This window comes from Macaca fascicularis, chromosome 8, assembly GCF_037993035.2.
Source record: "Macaca fascicularis isolate 582-1 chromosome 8, T2T-MFA8v1.1".
NCBI classification, from domain to species: domain Eukaryota; kingdom Metazoa; phylum Chordata; class Mammalia; order Primates; family Cercopithecidae; genus Macaca; species Macaca fascicularis.
Genome location: NC_088382.1, coordinates 129029559 through 129039506, shown reverse-complemented (window position 1 = coordinate 129039506; position 9948 = coordinate 129029559). Strand labels below are relative to the sequence as shown.

Here is a 9948-nt window from a genome sequence, read left to right as displayed (position 1 = left end):
TGAAAATTTCATGTGAATAAACTCCTAAAAGGCAAAATTTCTTTCTAATCCATCTTTAAGGACAAACGGAAACTAGCTAAAGAGAGGGGCAGGAAGGAGGGGGCAGATCCCGGAAGTGAAGATGGTAATAGTAAAACTCTTATAAAAAGATCTTTCCTTACAAATTATAGAACTTGAGAGCCACACTGCATCAGCAAGAAGCTTCCAAACACAAAACTTCTATTACCTGTGACTCCGCCCACTGGGCAGCACAGTTTGTCATGCAGCTCCCCATGATCAATGGAAGTATGCTTTTCTGGGTACTTGGCAAAATAAAACTGATCAAGAAAGCGCTGGCCATTTAAGCTGTGCAGTTGGGAGGATGGGATGCCCTTTGATTAGATAAGGAAGTCACAGAGCTGAATTTTGTTTGGTCAGATAACAAGTTTAAATTTCAATATATAGAGGTGTCTAGTGGGTCATCCAGAAAAAAGAGATCAGGGCTTGAGATGAGGGTCTGAGTAAGTAGTGTGGGGGCTAATTGAGGCTGATGGTGAGAAACATCTAACTCAGTAATATTGAGTTGTCTTTTGTTTCCCTTCTGACAAGAAGTCGTAAGCTCACCCAGAAATACTCATTTTGCTTTCAATAGATGCTATTGATTGATGTCTCATTTAATTCATACATTTTAATTTTATTTTCAGTAAACAACAATGTTCAACTTTTATGCGCCAAAGTAATGGAGCTGCACAGCAATAAAATTGTGTTTATTTAGTGATATCTGACAAGTAGAGAAACTAAACGTAATATTTTACAAAATGTACAATTTATATTTTTATAAATACTTTAAAAGAGAGAAGTGGAACACGTGTGGTGGCATTAAAAGAATGTCTAGATTTAATTTTGCAGCCTACCTTGTAGCCTGACAAACCAGATACACGTATGTATACACATAGATCTTGATCATGAGTTTTCATAATTATGGCCCAAGGATAAGTCTTGGGCGTGTCTACAGTAATTCCAAACTCCCATAAAATGTGTGGTCTCTCACCACCAGTCATGTTGATTTTGCTCTTTTTTTCTCAAAATTCTACAAAATGCACATTTGAAACAGCCATCAGAGGATGTAAGCAAGTGTTTTGGGCCTCAGTTTACTTATCAGTGAGATGAGAGAATCCTTGCTAATACGGTCTGTTTCTGCTAAATTAAAAAACTTGGGGGCCTCAGCCACTTCCAATATATAAATATCTGAGGGCTGTGAGGGACCAGTCATCTTTGTATTGGGAGTTTTCTGTTTAGCTTCTTTCTATTGGAAAGGAGTCAATGTGTCTTAAATGGAGAAAGTTTATGACACAAGTCCACTTAGCCAACATATCATTACTGTAGATACAACATGTTTCCTAGTGTAAAACTAAACAGAAAATTAATAGTCATCTCTGAACGTCAGGTTGAAGAGCTGTATGTTTCCTTGGATCTGGAGCTTAGAAGTTCAGAGCTGGTTTACCCAAAAAGGGAGCCAATAGAGAATCTTCCCATCAAACCTCAATATATGGTTGAAACACTTGTACAACATGTTCAGTATGATTCTAGACTTCACCGAGTCATTATAGTGACATTTTCTTGGAATTGCACTAGTGCACAACAAAATATGATGAGTGCGATGTGATACAGTCTACAAAGTAAATTATATACCTGTTTTCTTAAATTTATACAAATTTGCATTTGTAATAAAACCACAGGAAAGTAAGTCATTCCTAAGCCATATCCTGAGCTTACCTTGATTCCAAGTTTACAGTTAATTACATTTTTTTTGTTAAATAAAAAGACAGCTATAAAGGTCCTCATATGATCACATTAGGAAATACATAGGATTCAAGGATGAAATCGTGATTCTTCATTACTTTTTTTATATTCCTTTGATGGTGGGTGGCGCAGCAGCTACAGGTGCTCTGTAGGTGTGCTTCTTGAGTGACAGGTTACATTTTCCCTCTGGTAGTCTTCAGCTCCAGCTCCTGGAGGAAGGCCTCATTATTCTTAGGACAGTTGGTGTGACAGGTGCAGGTCCCAATGACCATCACTGGTTTCTTGACTATTTGCCCTGGGGAGCACTGAAACTCTGCCTGGATGGTTTTGGTATTGTGGGGAGTGCAGCACCGACCATCACTGCAGACCCCACAGAACCTAGGCTTGTAGGTGTGCAGGCTGGTGCAGTTTTTGAATTGCAGGTGGATGGCTTTGAGTGATTTCTTGGTGCGGAGACACTTTTTTCCTTTCTAAGAAAGAAAAAAGAGGTGATGTTTTGAATGGCTACTATTCCTCTGAGGGACAATTTTAGAGTATGGAATTACATGCTAGTTGCCCACCCAATATCTATTGGTCTTTCTTCTTTGTTATCACAACGTTAATTTTGCTTGAGCAATATAGTCAGCTAAAAGTATTTGCTTCCACAGCCTATCTGGGACTTGGAATAACTTTGTGGCAAAGTTCTGGCCAAGGATACATAAGCCAAGGGAATCTGGGAAATCCTTTGTCCTTTGAGTAGTTACAATTCTTTATTGTTCCTATATGCATTTTCCTTTCTTCCTGGAATGTGAACACCTTGCCTAATTGTACATAATGGTCTTTTGACATTGAGGAGATGAGCATGAAGGTGAAAGCACATGTATAATAACAAAACCTATCTTTTAAGACACTATAACATGCTTTGGTGTCATTTTTAGCCAAATGAATTTTTACATGTGATACTGTTTGGCTCTCTGTGTTCCCACCCAAATCTCATCTCATATTGTAATTGCCATGTGTGAGAGGAGGGGCCTGCTGGAGGTAATTAGATCATGGGGGCAGATTTTTCCCTTCCTGTTCTCATGGTAGTGAGTTCTCACAAGATCTGATGGTTTAAAAGTGTGGCACTTCCCCCTCTCGCTGTATCTCTCTCTCTCTCTCTCTCTCTCTCTCTCTCTCTCTCTCTCTCTCTCTTTCTCTCTCATGCTGCCATGTAAGATGTGCTTTGCTTCCCCTTCACCTACTGCCATGATTGTAAGTTTCCTGAGGTTTCCCCAGCCATGTGTAACTGTAAGTCAATTAAACATCTTTTCTTTATAAATTACCCAGTCTCAGGTAGTTCTTTACAGCAGTGTGAAAATGGACTAATACAATGTCTTATAAACAGAGTGGGTATAAATCTGGCATTATTTTATGTTTCCAACACTCTTCAGACATTAACTCAACCTTTTTAACAGTATTCATTCATACAAGGAATAATCATTCATAGAAAGAACAATTACCCATTTTACAGATGAAGAAACTGAGTCTCAAAGACCTAAAGGGATCAGAAAACATCTAATATTTGAATTTGTCTGATACAAAGCCCATTCTTTCTATTACATGATGACCTCAGGACATTTCAAGACATGGAATTTGCATGAAGGCAAATAAAGTGGAAAATGTATTCAAGATTGTATTAGTAATGATAAATGAAGAGGCCTAATATTGATAATTCAGCAAAGAATTGACTATGTTTTATTTCTTACTTATATTTCTTTTTTTCTTTCTTTTTTTTTTTTTTTTGAGAGGGAGTCTTGTTCTGTCCCCCTGGCTGGAGTGCAGTGGCGCGATCTCGGCTCACTGCAAGCTCCGCCTCCCGGGTTCCTGCCATTCTCCTGCCTCAGCCTCCCAAGTAGCTGGGACTACAGGCACCTGCCACTGCGCCCGGCTAATTTTTTGTATTTTTAGTAGAGACAGGGTTTCACCGTGGTCTCGATCTCCTGACCTTGTGATCCGCCCGCCTCGGCCTCCCAAAGTGCTGGGATTACAGGCGTGAGCCACCGCGCCCGGCTCTTACTTATATTTCTTCATCTACTAATTTCCTACAATTATCCACTGTTCACCTTCATAGGCATGACCCACAGCTTGTGGGGTGATTAGATGTGGAATTATCTTAAATCAGTGACTCTCAAACTTCAGTGCACATCAGAATCATCTAGAGGATTTCTTAAAACAAGCTGTCGGACCTTACACCATGAGTTTTGGATTCAGTACATCTGATGTGGGACCCACACCACAAATTTGCATTTTAACAACTTCTTAGATGATGCTGCTGGTGTGGGGACCACACTTTAAGAACCGCTGTCTTAGATTTAAGAATCTCTTGGAGACAAGGAAGTCATGATTGGTATTCTAGTACAATTTTTATAAAATATGTATACTATAAATAAACATCTTTAAAATAACATATCCAAGTATTAAAGAAGATGCAAATTACAAGAAAAAATACAAATTTTGCAAAAAGACACAATAGAAAAAGCCACATCTTGGAGATATTAAATGGAAACATCTTATTTAATAAAGAAGTTGCTGTGCCATTGAAAATATTTAAGGACTTCTTGTTTCTTACTTTTTTGTATTTAATATTTAGCATGTATTCTTGTCAGCACCCACAAAATGGTACAGGATAACAACATTCCTGTGTGTGTGTATGTGTTTGTATGTGAGACTGCTTATGTGAGTGAACCTACATGACTATGTTAGATGTATGTTTGAATTCCCCTAAGTGTGGGGAAGTGCATCTCCTAGGATATAATTTTAGGGATAAGGTGTTTCTAGGTGTTCTTTCTAAACTGATGGAAGAAACATAAAGTTAGGATGGACCTCAAAAAATTATTTAGCTAAGCAGCCATATAACTAATGCAACCACTATGGACTCTTATTTTACCAGTAAATAGAAATCATAAGTAATGGTGGCTACTATTAACAGAGTACTTAATCTATACCCAGCATTTTGCAGATTCATTCTATTTAATCACCATGACAACTTAAGGTAGGTACTTTCAGCAGCCCCATTATGTGGGAGAAGGAATTGAGGCTGAGAAGTTAAGAAAATTGCCCAAGATTACATAGCTAGTTCATGTGGAAAGACAGAATTTGAAGCCAAGCTGTCCGGCTCCACAGTTATCCTCTTACGCACTAGATGATATTGCTTCAGTGTCAAGATATGTAAATCTTGAATTGCTAAGGACTGTTTTATTTTAGTCTTAGGTTTGTATAAGGATCCATATAATGGTTCAAATTGGGTATTGTATTTATCTGATATAGGGCTCTGGTAACAAGGCCTGTGGTCATCAGCAACCAATCAGAGCTTCTGATCTGCACATCTCACATTCAGTGTTCACATACTGAGTTGATATAATTCCAGCAAAAAAAACAAAAAGATATGTGCTGTTTTATTTGGCCCATATTGCCTTATGCTGGCAAATGTATTATTTCCACTAGGTTTTTAAAAATATCAACAATAATTCCCAGACAGTCACTCACTTATTTATCAACAGTTGTTTATCACGCACACAGTATGTGCCAGGTAGAGAGCTGAAGACTGAGAGGTAAGACCCACATGGCCTCTACCCATACATATTGAACCTGACGAGTAAAGAGAACTGAGGTCAGAACTGACCAGTCTCGAATCAGTGGTGCTTGACAACTGGGTAGCCAGTTTTCTCCAGGAATAGTATGGGATTTGCTAGACCGTTCTCCATTGGGAAAAGCATTATAGTTATCTGGCCCCTCTCCCTCTTTACCTGAGGGTGTACTGTGAGTTGCCTGGAGTATTTCAATATGTTAAAGAGAAAAAAGAAGATAGGCCAGCTTCAGGAACCCCACTGCCTTTTCTCTGGGGTTGACTCCCAGTTACAGCTGCTCTCTCTGTCACAGAGTGACACAGTGACTTTCTGAAGCCCAGGCTACAAGGAGACAAGGCCATTACTTTCAGGATGGGAGGTTTCCTTCAGGCTCCTACCTTATCTGTTGGCTGCTCCGGCTCTTGTTCACAGGGCCGCACCATGCAGAGCCGAGTCTGTTTCAGCATCTCACATTGACGGTTCCTATTGGTGACCCGGGTGGAGAACCCCATACCACAGCTCTTAGAGCATGCCGTCCACTCTGTGGTCTGTTCAATGCAGTTGACACTTGAGTCAGAGACTTCTACTCCTAGGGTGGCTTCTGGTCTGTAAGCTATGGGATGTATAGATAAAGACAGCCATATTGGGTAAAATGTGAGGACTGGAAAGTGGTCCTTTTCAGCCATTATTAGAAAGTGGGTCTCATGCAACTCTGTACCTATTAAACACCCATGCTCCCAGGACACAGAACTGAATTTATTCATTTATTTATTTCTGGCATGACTGATAATGTCTGCCCTCAGCAATAGTATACAATTCTGGATACTGCTAATATAAGTAATCTGGCTAATGAATAGCTTCTGAAATAATCCTCTACTGTCTCTTGAGATTTTTTAAAAAACTACTTCATTGATAAGAGAAAACAAAAAGAAGAATCAAAAAAAGGTCCTGAAGTGCCATCTGAGCCTTACTACAGCATGTGGAAAGATGATACATTTCAGTGACACCTGTCCAGGGATGAGTAGCCTTCTTTAAGGAGGTTAATCATGAGACAGCCTAGGTAGTGTACAGGATTGAGAAAAGAAAGAGGATTTAAAATTTTGTCTTTGTAGTGCTAATGAGGGTCAAGTGGGATGGATTAAAATACAAGTAGTAGTCATCCACTAAGACAAAAATAAGACAAAAGAGTGAATTTGGGAGGTCCTCTTTAGGAGCAATTGCAGCAAACTTCTATAACTTAGTTTGAGTTTATAAATATGTTTGATCTAATGTCTACAAATGTGTTTGATCTCATGTGTTTGATCTCAGTGGGCAACCTGAAATCCACAACTGAATGGCCAGAAACAGGCCAGTTTCTCTTTTCAAATCCAAGAGATTGCAAATTCTTCATGTTTGTATTTACCCTCTACTATGACCAGCCCTAGGTATACTGAGTTTCTCACCTGCAAGAGTGAGGCCTCCCAGTGAATCCTCCTCATCTGGGCCACAGATCCACTTTTCACAGCACTCCCCAGGCACCTCAACTTTTCTTGGAGCTGGGCAGTTAGGCTCGGGCAGTAGCACGTCCAGCTGACAGCGAGGCACACAACCAATCTGCCCATCTCTGCAGGTGCACTGGAATTTGCAGCTTGGCTGAAATTTCTCTCCACTGCGGTAGATGACCCCATCGAACACACAGTTATCTCCCTCTACCGCTAGAATATTGGGGAAGCAAAGAGGAAAGCAAAGAGGAGGAGCAAAAACAAGAACACAATACAGTGAAGAAGCTATGTAAGATTTGGAGGACATGTTCCAAAACCCAAGTCCTTTTCCAGTTCAGGCAATCCAGTTTCTCATGTATCTACGGTAGAGTGATGTCCTCATGGAGGCCTCTCAGAGCAAGAGAAAACCTTCAAGATCATCTAGTCTTGCCACTCATTTTATGGATGAGGAAAGAGGTGTGCAACTGTGAAGTAATGTCCCCAAGGCCCCCTGGCCGTTGTTCCCAATGTTCAGTCATTTTGCAAGAACCTCCTTAGAGTTTCCTACTCCAGCAGCTTAGACTTAAAAAGAGAAAAAGTGTACTCTATATTTTCCAACAGGTTAGCTGATCAAATTGGGAAGGGCATTGAGATTCCTTGACACTCAAGCATAATAAATCATCAGTAGCTTAGAGAGAAAAGTAAAAGCCCTCCTGTCCAGAAAGGAAGGGACAATCTCCAACTACAATGTTGTACCGTGTGAAAAATTGATCCCCGATTGATTATGTTTTAGAAGCCTGGATTGGCTAGTTGCCTGCATTTTATTTCACTTACAGTCAGAGAAGGGTTTACATAGTTGTCCCAGGAGACTAGCATTTGCTTTGGTTCAAATGGGACAATTACAGGTGTGAAAACAAACCTGCTGGATTTTCCCCAACTGCAGTTTGGGAAACTGTGAGCGTGTGAGTAAACCCGAGCTTCCATCAGCCCCAAGTGGCCCCCTAGAAATGTCCGAAGGAAATGACTTCACTGGCCCTTAACTCTGCCTGGCTCCCCCTCTGCTTAGATTCTTGTCTAGGGAGCCAAGTGAAGAATGTCTTTCATCCCCAGGGCAGGTTTCCTTTCTGGCTCTGGCATTCCCCAAAGCCCCAGGTACTCCCCAAACCATGCCTGACACACAGTAAGTGCTCTATACATGTCACTTATTGCAATATTATTATTTGCTTATCGCCCTCTGGGAAGGGGAGGAAAAAAGAGAAGGGAGGAAGCAGCTTCAGTTAGCTGCAGAAGAGGTCAAACAGCAGAGGGGGCAGGATTACCCATGCAGATGCCAGTCTGGTTGCTGGGGTCTGCGCTGCGGTCACAGTAGAGGCCACTGCTCTCGTCGCATGGCTCCAGATCTGAGCAGCTCTCGCCACGCTGGCGGGCGCACACCGGACAGCAGGAGCAGCCGTCCAGCACCGCGCGCACCCCGGGGGCGCAGGTTGGCGGCGTCGTGGGGCACTGGCCCGGGCACTGGGGAGGGCAGCGCTGAGTCGCAGCGACCTGAAGGCAGGCGAGACAAGAAGGAGAAACCACTCAGCTGGGGTAGAAGACACAGAGAGCCCGGTGACCAAATGGGGGCCACCCAGGAAGGCAAAGTAACTTGGGGCATCCTAAGGGTGTGCCACTTACCTGTCCCAGGAGATGGAGAAGCAGGAAGGTCAGGCAAAGGCACTGCTTTCGGAGACAAAAGCTCGTGCTCTGCACACTCTGCATGCTCAGGCTTTCTCCTCTCGCTTTTACCAAACGAGACTTTCTTCGCTGTAGATTGGCACTGCTCGCCTTCCCCCTGGTCCGGCGCTTGCGGATCACGCCCAGCACCACCAGCACAGGTTTTATAGCGCGCTCCTGGGACGCGCGCAAGCCGGTTGGCTGCAGTGCAGGGAGGAGGGGGGAGATCGGCTGGGTGGGGAAGTGGAACGAACCCCGGGGTTGCCATGGCAATTGGCTGTGGGTGCTGCTCTCCTTAGGGCGCGGCGCCGGGGCCTGCGTGTGCCTGTGTGTGGCGACTGGCTTTTCCCAGAGCGTAGGGAGGGGCTGGGTGGAGTTCCGAGGCCAGGACCCAGGGCTCGCTCGAGCGCGTGGGAAGGAAACGCCCGTTTCCTCCTGGAAGTTGCTTCGCCTTCTCCCAGGACGAAGACACCACCACTCCCCACCATCCTCCTCCACCCTGACCGTTCCAACCAGGGCTGCAAGCGTGGGGTCCGCTTACGGGATGCCTGCAGTTTGGGGCCATCTGCGGGGGATTGGCAGAAGGCCCAGGGGTTTAGTCATGAGGGAAGCACATGCAAGTTTGTCACCGTTTAGGGCACTCATTGAATGTGTTGAGATGGAGGGGAGAGAAGCAAGGAAGGAAAGGAGAGAAAGAGGAGAAAGACAAAAGTGTGTGTGTGTGTGTGTGTGTGTGTGTGCGCGCGCGCGCGTGTGTGCGTGCATTGGGGGGAGGGGAGTGGCAGGGGGAAGGGAACCTAGAAAAAAATCGCTATGTCAGGAGTGGGGGGATGCTATTGGCCAAATGGCAAAATTCTTTTGACTCTAATCCTTCTAGCTTCCCTGAGTCTAAGCCCCAAGATCCACAGGTTTGTTAGAAATAAAAGTAAAACACACACACACACACACACACACACACACACACACACACACACACACAAAAGAAAACATAAAATAAAACAAATCTTTTTGGCAGAAGAAAGCCTCGAAGCACCTGCTGTAGCCGATCAAATGTGAAATGGCACACCTGAAAGTTCAGAAACCTTTGAGAGTTTCCTAAGTGGGTTCAGTTCAGCCACCATCACCAGCATCAAAACCTCCTCCAGCCAGGGAAGAAGTGAGGAAGGAACTAACTTGACTTGGCTGACCCTTCAGCAAATCCAATCCCTCTCCCACCGAGCGTCTGCTTCCAAAAAATGATTGCTGGGGCATGCTTGTCATCTGTTATGGGAAAGAGAGAGCAGTTTTACTGCTCCAAAGGTGACATTGCTTGAAGGATTTAGAACAATTTCCCCCCATACTTCAACATTGCTGCTGCCCCTAGGAGAACTATGCCCAGCTCTTTTGAGGATAGCTACTTTGGGAAA

At 43.3% G+C, this 9948-nt stretch overlaps 1 protein-coding gene across 1 annotated transcript; it reads right to left on the bottom strand.

Moving 5' to 3' along the window:
- Positions 1-731: 731 nt before the first annotated feature.
- Positions 732-8681, bottom strand: CCN3 (cellular communication network factor 3). The gene is made up of 5 exons (XM_005563979.5): positions 8504-8681; positions 8149-8374; positions 6812-7063; positions 5768-5982; positions 732-2252 (listed from the first exon to the last, which is right to left on the bottom strand). Exons 1-5 carry the CDS (start codon positions 8585-8587, stop codon positions 1956-1958), a joined length of 1074 nt encoding a protein of 357 aa, XP_005564036.2. The 5' UTR covers positions 8588-8681; the 3' UTR covers positions 732-1955.
- Between the last annotated feature and the right edge of the window lie 1267 nt (positions 8682-9948).